Source organism: Equus przewalskii, chromosome 1 (genome assembly GCF_037783145.1).
Source record: "Equus przewalskii isolate Varuska chromosome 1, EquPr2, whole genome shotgun sequence".
NCBI classification, from domain to species: Eukaryota; Metazoa; Chordata; class Mammalia; order Perissodactyla; family Equidae; genus Equus; species Equus przewalskii.
This window is the reverse complement of record NC_091831.1, coordinates 158,021,694-158,035,482: the sequence shown is the minus strand read 5'-3', so window position 1 is coordinate 158,035,482 and position 13,789 is coordinate 158,021,694. Positions and strand designations below refer to the sequence as shown.

Here is a 13,789-nt window from a genome sequence, read left to right as displayed (position 1 = left end):
TTCCAGGGTAGCATTAAGCTATCTTTGCTGAATTAAAAAATTACAGAAGTAATACATTACTAAAGAAAAATTGGGAAAGAAGAACACTTAAAACTCTTACAATCCTACCACATCCTGACATGTCTAAGGCTTTAGTGTATAATCTTCTAAACTTGTATATTGCATATGCTCCTTAACATCTTGAACATCTCAGTGTCACTACATTGTAGTTTTAAAATTGTTGCTTGTATTCATTTGAGTTGATGGACTGAAATTGATTTAGCCAGTCTCATATTGTCGTGCACTTGTTTTCTGATGTGTTGCTGTTAACATGTCCATATCCTTATTTTCTTCAGATGGGTTCTCAAAAGTGAGATTATTGAGTCAAAGAATAGGCACGGTTTTAAGGCTTTTGATAAAATAATCCAGTTGTCCTCTGAAAATGTAATACTGATTTGTACTGCCGGAAATAATGACCATTTCAATTTAAAATGTTTTTGCTTATTTGGTAGGTGAAGTAAGGTTTTTGGTTTAATTTATATTTCCTTTATAAGTGATGTTGAATTTTTTTTAAATCTCCATAGACCTTTATTACTATTTGTTACACTGTGTCCTTGGCCCATTTTTTTGTTGCTATGTACCAATAATAGTAAATGATGTAGTAGTAGCAGCAGCTGTAGCAGCAACACTTGAATGTGCCAGACACCATGTGCAGTGTTTTCTGTACCTTCATTTAGTCTCATACCTTTCAGATACTATTAGTGATACTCATTTTACACTTGAAGAATCTGGTTTTTGAAGGGATTGGCTTCAGGAAGGGAAGTGCACACCACTCGTACGTGACTGAGCTTGAAGTTGAGACAGATCTGTCTGACCCTAAAGCCTCTGAGTTCTTAACCATTAGCATGTATTTATGTCTTATTTTCATACATTTTTATGTACAATATTAAGGACTTGAATTGTGAACAAGTATGTTGTAGACATCAGTTTTTTATTTATGGTATTTTGGTATGGGGATGTTGTGTATTTTTATCTTCCATTTAGGAAGTTCTCATCTCAAGCTTAGTCGCTATTGTGGGGCTAGGTATTTTTGTATCTACCTTTTTGGTTTATCTATTCATAGAAATAGGCTGTACCTAAACTTTTTGTTTAATTATTTTTATTTTTATTTATTTATTTATTTATTTTTGAGGAAGATTGGCCCTGAGCTAACGTCTGCTGCCAATCCTCCTCTTTTTACTGAGGAAGACTGGCCCTGAGCTAACATCCATGCCCATCTTCCTCTACTTTATATGTGGGACACCTGCCACAACATGGCTTGCCAAGCGGTGCCATGTCCGCACCCGGGATCCAAACCACGAAGCCCGGGCCACTGAAGCAGAACGTGCAAACTTAACCGCTGTGCCATTGGGTGGCCCCTTTTTATATTTTTATTTTTCCTATTTCTCACCAAAACTTCCCGGTACATGGTTGTGTGTTTGTTTTTTTTTTTTTTAGTTGTGTGTCCTTCTGGTTGTGGCATGTGGGATGCTGCCTCAGCATGGCTTGATGAGCGGTGCCATGTCCATGCTCAAGATCCAAACCGGTGAAACCCTGGGCCTCCCGAAGTGGAGTGCACAAACTTAAGCACTGGGCTACGCGGCCGGCCCCTGTACCTAAACTTTTGATTTACAGTTTTGCAAGTTATTAACCTGGTTCCTGCTCAAAGCTAAACCAAGGTAGAGTTTTTCGGTGTACAGAAAATCTCCAGAAGGACTTCTCAGTTGAGATTGATTTTACTGATTATCATTGTTCCAAAACTAATACATAGCATGAAAAAAAAACTTACTATTCAAAGAAAATTGTGTTAATCTTACAAACTTTTTATTTTAAACGTTTTTTTTTTCCTCCCCAAAGTCCCACTACATAGTTGTAAGTCGTTCTAGTTCTGTGTGGGATGCCACTACAGCATGGCATGATGAGCAGTGTGTAGGTTGGTGCCAGGGATCCAAACCTGCGAACCCTGGGCCACCGAAGCAAAGCACGTGAATTTAACCTCTTGGCCACGGGGTCAGCCCCCCCAGTTATGTTTTAGAAATGAATGTCTTCAGGTTGTGATTCCTTGACTTTGATGGCAGTTCAAGAGGCTTGATCTTTGGTGAGTTAGCCAAGTATGTTATAAGGGAATTTTAACATCCTCTGAAGAATTTTGGGGGTGTTGAACTAAGTGATTTAGTTTCTTCCATTATTGAGATTCTGGAAATATTTCTTAAAGACCCTTTTAAATTTTCTGTTGCTTTACATTTATCCATTTATACTTTAACAGGAACAATCATTTTTTATTATAAAAATGCTTATTAAAGAAAACTTGAAGGAAACATGCAGATAAAATACAGCATCACCACTCAAAGATAACCACTATTAATATTTTTATATTTTGATCGATTTTTCTGTCTCATAGCTATAGATGTATGTATACACCTACATATGTATTTTATATATTTATAATACATTTTTACCCATATGGAATCATTACCATATATTGTTTCAGAGCCTCTGTATTGTAAATATTTTCCACTTAGTAAATTTTCTACAGCTATAAATGGTCAGAGTCCTCTTTTTCAATTCCAAACATAGGGAGACCTGACAACTTAAGATCATCAATTGCTTAATTAATACAAGTATGTAGACCTACCCATTGGTCAGCACTTACATATAGTTAGGAATTTTCAGGTGAACTTACAGAAACTTGTACTGGTTTATAGTTATAGCACTGGAAGTGCTAGTTCCCTCCTCCACCCCATTGGATGATTATTCTTATAGTAGCAAATCTGACAGAAAGATAGTTTTGCTGTTTTCTGGGAACTTGCTAAAGTGTGTGATCTGGTATGTATCATTTTTTCCATTTGTGTGATAGGATCTTAAAGCAGCTTTTGAATAGGTAGTGTGTACATACGGAAAATACACCATCCCTGTTTCAGATTCTCTGTTCTTCTTCTGGTAGCAACTGTCTAGATGGCCGTGTTTGCTCTGTATGATTTTTTTCCCCCTCCTGAATGATTTTAAAGTTATAGGCACAGTACCTCACTTAGGAACTTCAACGTGGCTGTGTCTCCCAAGAATAAAGATAATTTATATCATCAAAATAATTACCAAATAATTAGGAAAATAACATTAATTCAGTGTTATCTTGTATACAGTTCATATTAAAATTCTCTAGTTGTCACAAAAAAATGTCTCTTTTCCCCAATCCAATATACAGGGAAGGTTCACACATTGCTTTCTTAGTCTAGAAAAGGCCCCTTACTATGTATGCTTGCTTAGTCTAGAAAAGGCCTCCTACCTTTTTTTTTTGAGGAGTCCCAACCAGTTGTGTTGCATGATGTCCTTACAAACCTGAAATTTTTTCCCTTTGTATAGATTGAAGTCAATATTTTATCAAGAATATTGCGTTGGTGACGTATGTTTCTTATTTTGTCACATCAGGGAGCATATAATGTCATATCACTTGAAGTGGTGAGCTCCATGTCTCCATTGTAAAGGTGCATTTCCCCTTTATAATCAGTGAGTAATCTGTTGGGTAATACTTTGAGATCACGTAAATCCTCTTTCCCACCCAACAAGCTTTCATCCTGTGCTTTTAGCCTACATTGGTAGTTGTCTGAATCAGTTATTATATTGATGTAATCTTCAATCTAATAGTCTAAAATAATGGTATCTTTAAATTTTTAAATTTCAATGTTTTTCTTAAAACAATTTTTCATGTTTATGATTTGTTTTGGATTTCCTGCCAATTTTTTCTTCTGTTATTCATACTTCTTTTGGGGACTGTTGAATTCTCTCTTCTTTTGTTAGTACCATCAAGTCAATTCCAATTCCTAGTGACCCTGTATACACGAGAGTGGAACCCTGCCTAGTCTTTTTGTGCCGTGCTTTCATCTTCTGGTGTTGTGTCAGACAGTGCTCTGCTGATGATCATAGGGTTCTCATGGTCAGTTTTTTTGGAAGTGGGTGGCTGGGTCCTTCTTATCTTTCTTAGTCTGGAAGTTCTGCTGAAACCTGTCCACCATGGGTGACCCTCCTGGTATTTGAAATACCAGGTGGCAAAGCTTTCAGCATCTGGCTAACTTGCAGCCCCTACACTGGCAGCCAACAGATAGGTGGTGTGGTTTCCTGACTGGGAAACAAAGCCGGGCCAGGGCACAAATCTTAACCGCTAGATCACCAGGGCTGGCCAATTGTCGTCTTTAGGTTTTGACAATGGCATATGTAATTCTTTGCGTTAAAATTTTGATCCACCTATAACTTATTTTGGTGTAGCGAGTGAGATTGGTCCTCAGTTTTTGTTTTTAGATGGCTACATGGTACATTTACTGAATTAGCCATTTCCCCCTATTATTTGTAATATCTTGAGTGTTCTCTTAGTTTTAATTCTTAAACATAGCAGTCAGCATAATTTTTCTAAAAGTAGGCAACTTTGTTTTTTCGTGGCCTGAATATGTCCTGAAAATACCTCGATGTGTTATTTTCTTGCGCTAATCGTCTTTAGATGATAGTCTTTACCTTGAGATTATGTCTATATTTCGATGAATGATAAGCTTTGTGTATGGAACAAATTAAAGTACATTGTTCTTTTTGTAGACACAATGGCAGTTCATTGTTGGCCTATGAAGAGGCCAGAGGGAAATAGTTGGTGAATGCAACTATGGAAAATTACATAGGAGGCAGACAACAAAGAAGAGGGGCAAGATAGAGTAATATGAAAGTAGTGTGCGAAGGGGTGCATAAAGGGGCAAAATAGCTTAAATGTGTTAAAGGAAAATAGCTTAGACTAGATGATGCTCTGAGTAGGCAGAGAAATTTATTTATACTATTCAAAAGATACTGAGAAACTGTTGACAAATTATGAAACAGTGAAATAGAAAATCTTTGGACTCAGGAAGATTTAGTCATCTTTTAAAAAATTTGCCAACTCATTGCTGCCATCTAGTGACACTTCCGTCTGTATAATTCTTCAAAGAAAGATAGGAAATAGCATAGCAGGCATATGGCAGTTGCATCTAATTTTTTTTTTTTTTTAAGATTTTATTTTTCCTTTTTCTCCCCAAAGCCCCCCCGGTAGATAGTTGTATATTTTTCGTTGTGGCATGTGGGACGCTGCCTCATCATGGCTTGATGAGAGGTGCCGCGTCTGCGCCCAGCATCTGAACCGGCAAAACCCTAGGCCTCCGAAGCGGAGCGTGAACTTAACCACTAAACCTAACCACTAGGCCTCAGGGCTGGCCCCTGCATCTAATTTGAATTGAACGTAGAGGCTAATTTAGGTTTAAGGGATAGTAATAAAGAAATTTTTTTTTTTTTTAAGATTGGCACCTGAGCTAACAACTGTTGCCAATCTTTTTTGTTCTTTTTTTTTTTTTTCGCTTTTTCTCCTTCAAATGCCCCCAGTAAGTTGTGGGTCCTTCTAGTTGTGGCATGTGGGACACTGCCTCAGAATGGCCTGATGAGCAGTGTGGTGTCCGTGCCCAGGAGCTGAACTGGCAAAAGCATGGGCTGCCGAAGCAGAGCCCACAAACTTAAGCACTCGGCCACAGGGCTGGCCCCTGAAGAAAATTCTTAAGGTAGGAATTTCTAGTCTGAGGTAATTTATTTCCCTTGTTCTCTGGTTAGTATGATTTGACGTCTAATAAGCCATACTGGTGCCATCTTTGATTTCTTTTTTTCTGGACCAGTTGATAATGTGATATGAGGGAGTATAATGTGATGAGCCAATGTGAATAGGGTGAACAGGTAGAGGAGTAGCTGAATTGCTTAGTAGAAGCAACTTGTGGCTTGTTTACTTATTTTTCTGCTGTGTTTTGTGGAGGTGTTTTTTTTTTTTAAGTGAATATGCCTAGATATGATACTGAACACAATGTGAGTGCATGGCATTGTTTTGTCAAGTATTTATCTTCCAGCCCCTCAGTCCCTTTGCACTGAAGGTGCAGTTCTAGTGCCCAGGATATAAAGGCAAGTGGGCTGAAGAATTGATTCCCGTGATGAATTGATTTTGGCCCAGCCACATTCCAGAACCTTCATAACCTGTTTCTGGATCTCAGTCATCACATAGTGCAGCCTGCCTTTCCCACCTTGCTATACCTCTTCCCAGGAGAATTTACTTGAGATGTAATGTGAACTTAAGAGAAATGGAGGAGTAGTTAGAAACATTTCTCAAATTTTTACCTAGATTGACAATACAAGATTAGGTTTGCCTCTCTTAAGAGGGCAAAGAGTTATAATACCAGCTCAAACTTTAGAATGAACAGTTGGAAATAAAATTGACATTTGCTTGCATACCAACCAGATGTAGATTTTATTTATTTATTTTAGTTTTAGGATGTGACTGGGATGGTAAAAGTGGGAATAGAAACACATTTCTGTATCCACAAATCTTCAGCATTTCTTGTCCTTCAGGCTGCCACTAAAATCTCTTGTTGCTTTTATTACTTCAAAATAAAGCATAAGATCAAATGGACACACAACACAGATCCTTTGGTGTAATAAGACAGTAAAAGTAACTCTATTCCTAGTTTTGACTTTTACTCACCAAGGTAAAGACAAAGCTTAGTGATCCTTTGATGATAAAAATCTTGGGAATAAGAACCTGGGATGAAAAAATGTATTAAAGAAACACATAATTGCACGTGCGTCCATGAACTAGAGATTTGAGTGCTACCACCCAGCAGCCTGTAGGAAAACACTCAGTCTTTCTTTTTCTGTTTGTACTGTGGTGGAATTCTGCTTTTCCAGAAACCACATCCACTTGATCTCTGCTAGTGAATAAATAGGATGCAGAGTAACAATGGAACATAATCAGTTCAGAAATCTTTTCCCTATTGGTTTTACTCTATTTAAAATCAATTTTAAGGAAGAAATTGAGTCTGGTTTTTTAAAAATCTTTGTGCTTTTATTTACTTAGATCTTCTATAGTATTCAGTATTGAGTTTAAGAAAGAATGAATTTATCTTAATGAATTTGAGTTAAAAATGATTTTGCTGCAGAAGCTTAAAAGATATGACTAGACTACTTTCATCTTTTATGAGGAATTATGGAGTGTTTAGGATGTGCCAGAAACTTTGATTTTCAAAAAATGTGGAAAGTTGTAATATTTATAAACTGTAGTCCATGAACTGGCTGTTATTCTCCATGAAGATACTAGGTTATTAAAGTAATTACTAATTCGTGTAGAAGAACATTGCTTCATTATTTAACAGCATTATTAGACTACTGGTATATGTATTAGTACATTTGATGTTCTCAAAACATTTGAATGGTTTTATAAAACAAATGCTTTTAAGACTGGAATTGTTATTACTAATGTGACTTAACTTTTTTTATTTCTCTCAAATGCATTTCCTGATTAAGGAATTGGTGCTTGATTTTTTAAAATGATTTTTTCCTGTCCCCCTCCCCCATAAAAGAACTTTCATGTTCATTATACAAAATTTTGACAATACTGAAAAACTATGAAAGTGATAATAAAGATTAACCAAAAGCAGGGAACCCACAGAACATTTAAATATTTCTGCCATATATCCTAAGCACATAATTTTTATGAGGATAGTTTATATATGCCTTTTGTTGTATATTGTACAAATTGTAGGTACTGCTTTTTGACTTAAACATTTTATCATAATTCCCACATCATTTAAAGTGATCTGTAAATTTTCTGAAGACTGAAATTGCTGGTAATTAGAATACTGAGTTGTTAAAATTCTGTTTACAAAAATGCATGTAGAATATAACCAAATGCTAGAAATCTAAATAAGATCAAAAGCAAAAATTGAGCCATTCCTTTTACAACTTCCTTTTGCACTTGAAATCTCATTTCTTTCTTCCTTTTTTTTCCTTTTTTTGCTGAGAAAGATTCACCCTGAGCTAACATCTGTTGCCAGTCTTCCTCTGTTTTTTTTGTGGGCTACCATCCCAGCATGGTCACTGACGAGTGGTGTAGGTCTACAACCCGGAAGCGAACCCCAGTTGCCAAAGTGGAGCATGCCAAACTTCACCATTAGGCCACCAGGGCTGGCCCTGATTTATTTATTTGAGACTGTACCATTGGGTCTGGTTTTTAAGCTGGTCAGAGCGGTCACTCCCATTTCTTCCTTCTCTAGCATTTAGCTGTAAAAAGCTAGGAGAAATTGACCTGTTCTATAAGGGTAGATTACCTTAAAGTGTAGACCTTTATGACCTATGAGATAGCCTCAAATGTACTCATTTAGCTCTATTACATTTCTGTTAGTCTTAAAAAAAAAAAAAAAAACCAAACGGCTTAATGAGTTGTTAAAAAGCAAAAACTCTTGTAACTGCTGTTCAAGTTGAGAAAAATAGAACATTGCCGGCAGGGTTTCCACTTTGGGTTGATCCCTCTGATAGTCCAGAAGTAAATGGAGTAAGATTTAAGGAAAGAAAATGTGATCCAGTGATTTTATACCCAGTAAAACTGACAAGTATAAAGGGCATGGGCAGACTGTTATTAACAATGCAGGAACTGAGAAACTGTACTTTGAGTTATTTGTACTTTGAGAACTGTACTGTGAGTTATTTCTAAGTAATGTATTAAGAGAGAAGCCTGTAACACTGTAGTACTAGAGAGAGATGGCAGAATTTAAGCATAACATCACAAAAAAGACAGTGCTACCTATATATAGTCTTTCAAAGGGGTCACACATGAGTCTGATCAAACTTTTCGTCCCAGCTTCCAATTTCAAGAAATACGTGGAAATTGTTCTAAGAGTATGAAATTCTTGAAAATTCAGACTGGGAAACTGCAATTCAAACGCCCTGCATTCTTCATGAGATAAATTTTAAGTTAAAGGGATAGAAGGGGAACTTACCTAAAAAGAGCCTTAAAGGCACTTCAGCTTGGTTTTAATAGGTAAGCCTATACTATCTAGGGATACACGTTTAGGTGATAGGATTATTTTAAAAGAAAGAAAGTGATTACTGTGAAGTTAGACTAGTAGTTGTTTTTAGGGGGAGGAAAGGGATTAAGAATTGAATGGTGCACGTGGGGCTTCTGAGTTTTGAGATTTTATAGAGACTAAGCTGGTCTAGCCCTTTCAGGCCTTTTTATTGCAGTACCTTGTACTTACCTGCTGTTGGAGCAGGCAGAACCTTCCTTGTTTCAAGTGCTCTTCTTAAAATTAGTTCCCTTTGATTTCCAGTAAATACTACCTGGATATTTTGGGATTCTTAAATTTCTAGACGCACTATTGCTGCTTTTTGCTTCTCTCTCAGTGATAGATAACCATGCATGTTGGCTATTGTCTTGCCTTTAACCAGCTTGCATTTTGGAGTTTGATTGGGATACCTTGACACCATTTATTACAAATGCTACTCATGGGTTTTTGGCTTTACTATCTAGTTGCTTTTATGTGACGATTCAGAAACTATCCTCTTCTGTTGCAGCTGTCTTCCAGGAATCCCAGTTCTTTTCCAGTAGGTTTTTTGCATTTAGGGTACTGACCATTTTTCTTACCTTAACAGATTTCACTGGTAAGCTGCCTTAATGATCAGAGGTAGGGTGAAGTGTGACCTCAGATCATTTGGTTATTTCTAAGGCTTTGGGAAGTCTCTTCCCCCTTCAGTAAAATTTTAAGCAGCCGGACTACTGGAATGTAAACTCTGAGGATCATATCTTTTCCTGTTTGTCCCCTGAAGTAGCCTTGGTGCCTAGCACTTAGCTGAAACAGTATTCAATAAATGTTCAATGAAAAACATGTTAATTGAAAGCTATTTCATTGACCTTAGCCTCGCTTTTGAAGTTAGGGTCATTATATTGTTTTTCTGTTAATACTTCATGATTTTTGTAGCAAATTTACAACCATGCATAATCAAAAAATGAGAAAATTGTATCCTTAAACTTAGAGATGACAACCATTGTTAGCACCTTTTTGTTTGTATACTTGCATGTTTCTCTACTATCCTTTTCAAATGGGATTCCTTGAGAGAATTAAGCCCTAATAACCTAAGGCATTCTTTGTATGTAATGAATTCTCTACATCCAGATTGGTGATAGCTATGTACCATCCTTAAGAAAATTGAGAAGATCATTTAAATCCATTTCTATTCTGTAGTTCAAAGTAATATACTTTGAAGGGAACATTAGTTTGTCTATTGTTGAATGTTTTCCCTTCGTGTTCACTATGCTGGTGGCATGTAGAACCATCCTCTTTACTCTCACAGATAATTTCTTCTCATTAAAACCAGGGAAGAGGAAGATGGGCACGATGTTAGCTCAGGGCCAGTCTTCCTCAGCAAAAAAGAGGAGGGTTGGCTGCAGTTAGCTCAGGGCTAATCTTCCTCAAAAAAAAAAGTCATGGGGCTGGCCCCGTGGCCCAGTGGTTAGTTTCGCGCGCTCTGCTGCAGCGGCCCAGGTTTCGCTGGTTCGAATCCTGGGCGCAGACATGACACTGCTCATCAAACCATGCTGAGGCAGCATCCCACATGCCGCAACTAGAAGGACCCACAATGAAGAATATACAACTATGTACCGGGGGGTTTTGGGGAGAAAAAGGAAAAAAAATAAAATCTTAAAACCAGGGAGATTTGACCTATATTTCCTACTGATAAGTTTATTGTTTGTGAAAAACATTTGCTGAAAACGGGCTTATGTCTCCTCTTAGATTAATTAGCAGACTTTAATAGCCAGCAATAATATTTGAAACCAGTTAGGCCTTTTAGTAGGTTTCTGCCTTAATTCCTGTTGGTGTTCTAAGGCTTTCTGGCACTCACACTTAGAGTTGAAAGGCTGTTGGTGATTCTCAGTGGCTGCTGTTTGGTAAATTTTCATTACTTAGTCAAAAAACAAAAGATGAGTTAAGAACTACTGTTTATAAAGATAATTTATGAATCAAAATAAAGACAGACTGTTTCTTGAGTTTCAGAAAGGCTAGAAGGGAAAAGCAGTTGTTATAGCTTTAAAATCAGTACTGCTTATAAAATGACTAGTTGTTTTAAGGATCAGAAAGTAGTGGTCATGTATAAATGATGTTATACTACCTGTTCTGTTACATAAATATATATGTAAAAGACATTTTCGCATGATCTGTGAGTACTAATTTGTCATGATTCTCTTGAGGATTGGAAAGATACTTGACACAGGGATCTTGATGTTCTTTTGTATCTTTCAAAGGATGAATGGGAAGTAAATTAATTTTAAGAATGTTGTGTAAATCTAAGATGGGTCCATCTTAAACTGTTTGAGTTTGGGGAGGGAAGGGGCAGCAGACAGCTAGAAAAGCTAAAAGAATGTCAAAACATTTTCACTTAAAAAAGACCTAAGGTTATGATATTATGAATCTCCATGTAAATATGATAGAATTGAACCTCCATAGCATACATAAAGAAAGGTAATTTTTGTTTTGAAACAGTCTAAGGGAAGTTGTATTCTCTTCCTAGTTCTCCTGGTTGTCTTTTGATTCATGCAGTGTTCTACTTGCTAGTTTTATCATCATCACCATCCAGTATTATTAAATATCCCAGCTGTATTTTATAGGTTATTACATAAAATGTAAGTAAAGAATCATTGCTTTCCATAAAAAGATGGTATTGATACTTAATGTGTCTATGGCGTATTGTACATCAGTTGAAGTCCTTGGAAATAAATATTTCCAGAGTGAATGAATTGGTTCTATTTATTGCCTTTGTATAATAGGATTATACTTGAAGGGTAGAGTGTCAGTTGTCCACATTCATCTAGCTAAAGAATGGTTTGTAGGCAGAATTTGGAGTTTTGTATATCTCTGGGTGAATCAGTGAAACTCATTTTAGTGTAAAAGCAATGTGCAAGAAGGTGAAATTTTATTGATAGATGGCAAGGAATGGTTAAGTTCGATTCCTTGGCTGGGAAGGTGAAAAACATGAGAAATTGATAGTAGAGCGCTTAAGGAGTTCTAATTTGGTTGAGGACTTTACAATAGAGAAGCATTCTTGGAATTAGTGTCCAAGAAGATGGTGTTGCTAATAGTCTGATGAGGATTTCCCCCCCCTTTAAATAACAGTCTAGTGTTACTGGAATAGCCTAGAGAAGAGGAAGTTGAATTTCCATGAGGATGTATTCAGGGACTCTAGTCTCTGAATAGTAAAATACTTGGCTACTGTGAGATCCCTTTAATTGACTGATACTCTCGGTAGTCAGTGGTTCAAAATGAGTAGAAGTTTTATCAAGGAATGTTTTGGTTTTAGCATCTTTTGACATGACTACATTTTTTTTTTTTCTTCCAGTTTTTCGGCTTTGTGAGAAACCTTATCATCAAAAACAATGGCCAGCAATGTTACCAACAAGACAGATCCTCGCTCCATGAACTCCCGTGTATTCATTGGGAATCTCAATACTCTTGTGGTCAAGAAATCTGATGTGGAGGCAATCTTCTCGAAATATGGCAAAATCGTGGGTTGCTCTGTTCATAAGGGCTTTGCCTTCGTTCAGTACGTTAATGAGAGAAATGCCCGTGCTGCTGTGGCAGGAGAGGATGGCAGAATGATCGCTGGCCAGGTTTTAGGTAAGGTCTGGGTTGAATTTTTTCATTGATTACGTAATTCAGATGAGAGAGTTTTTCTGTTCATATTTCTCTTTCTCTTCTTCTCTCTCTATAAAGCTAACATGTTATCTGAGATGTTCTGGATGTTGTGACTGATTTCCTCCTAAAATGTTACGTTTATAGGTATAAAAGGCTAAATAAGGATTTTGTTTGTTATGTCGTTTTGTCTAGTGGAGACTGGATAACCCTCACTTGGCAGTCTTGAGTAAGGTAGGGGAGGTAGGGATGAAATTTCGTAAGGTACAGTTGCTGTCTAAATGGCTATGTCCTACTACTTACAGTGGACTGGGGGAAGACAATACGGTCGTCCCTTGGTATCTGCAGGGGATGGGTTCCTGGACCTCACGTCCCTTAGTTGGCCTTTTTTATCCATGGGTTCCGCATCCGAGGATTCAACCAATGGTGGGTTGTAAACATGGTAGTACTGTATAGCTTAGTCACTCATGGACTTTGGAGTCAGATTGCTTGGCTCTGCATTGGGACTTCACAACTGTGTGATGGGCTGCCCTGCATAGCTTGGCTGACCCTTAAATTTCCTGATCTGTTAAAATTGAAAGAACAGTACCTCAGCGAGTTTATTATCTATTCTTATCTGAGGTAGTAGTAATTTGGGGTTGTCAAGAGAATATAGATAAATTGAGATGATTCGTCAGAAGTTTTTAGTATAAGTCTTGCATGTTACATCTGTTTCAGCAGCATAAACTCTGGTTATCTTTTAGATGTTAGTTCCCCCAATAGGGGTCTACTTTGTGATCTGGGGTATTCAAATGTTGAGAAATGAGATCTGAGCTCTGTTCAGATAATGGTTTATATTCTCAACTTTAGAAGCTCTCATTATATATTAAGACTATTAGAGCACATGAGTATGTTCCTGATGATCGTAGAATTTCATCTCCTTGAATATTTTTCTAATTGCTTATCGGTTTCTGGGATTTGCTGTCAGAGTTGTTGTAATTTGGTATAGCTCATTTTCTCGGGTGTGAATATTAGGGAAGCTGAAGGGTTTGTAAGATAAGTCAGTTTCTTTTTGATTTTTGTGAATAAAAAAGAATAAACACAGAGATGTCAAGCACTGTAGAATGACTAGTTCCATTGTGGGTAATATATTGTGTTTACCAAATTAACAAATTATTTACTATAGATTTATAAAGGTGATAGCCATTCATAATTAAATGAGACTTTTTAGTTTTTGGAAGATTCCTGCGGTTGCTTAGTGCAATTTTCATTTTGTTTTCAGCACAATCTTC

The 13,789-nt window shown here is 36.9% G+C and overlaps 1 protein-coding gene across 40 annotated transcripts in view; it reads left to right on the top strand.

Moving 5' to 3' along the window:
• Positions 1-13,789, top strand: part of HNRNPC (heterogeneous nuclear ribonucleoprotein C) — a 50,827-nt gene that overhangs the window by 14,149 nt on the left and 22,889 nt on the right. For all 40 annotated transcript variants that reach the window (XM_008528816.2, XM_008528820.2, XM_008528825.2 and 37 more), the window contains one exon: positions 12,226-12,503. In XM_008528816.2, coding sequence (XP_008527038.1) covers positions 12,263-12,503 — 241 coding nt within the window. In that variant the 5' untranslated portion in view covers positions 12,226-12,262. The remainder of the gene's footprint in view (positions 1-12,225; positions 12,504-13,789) is intronic.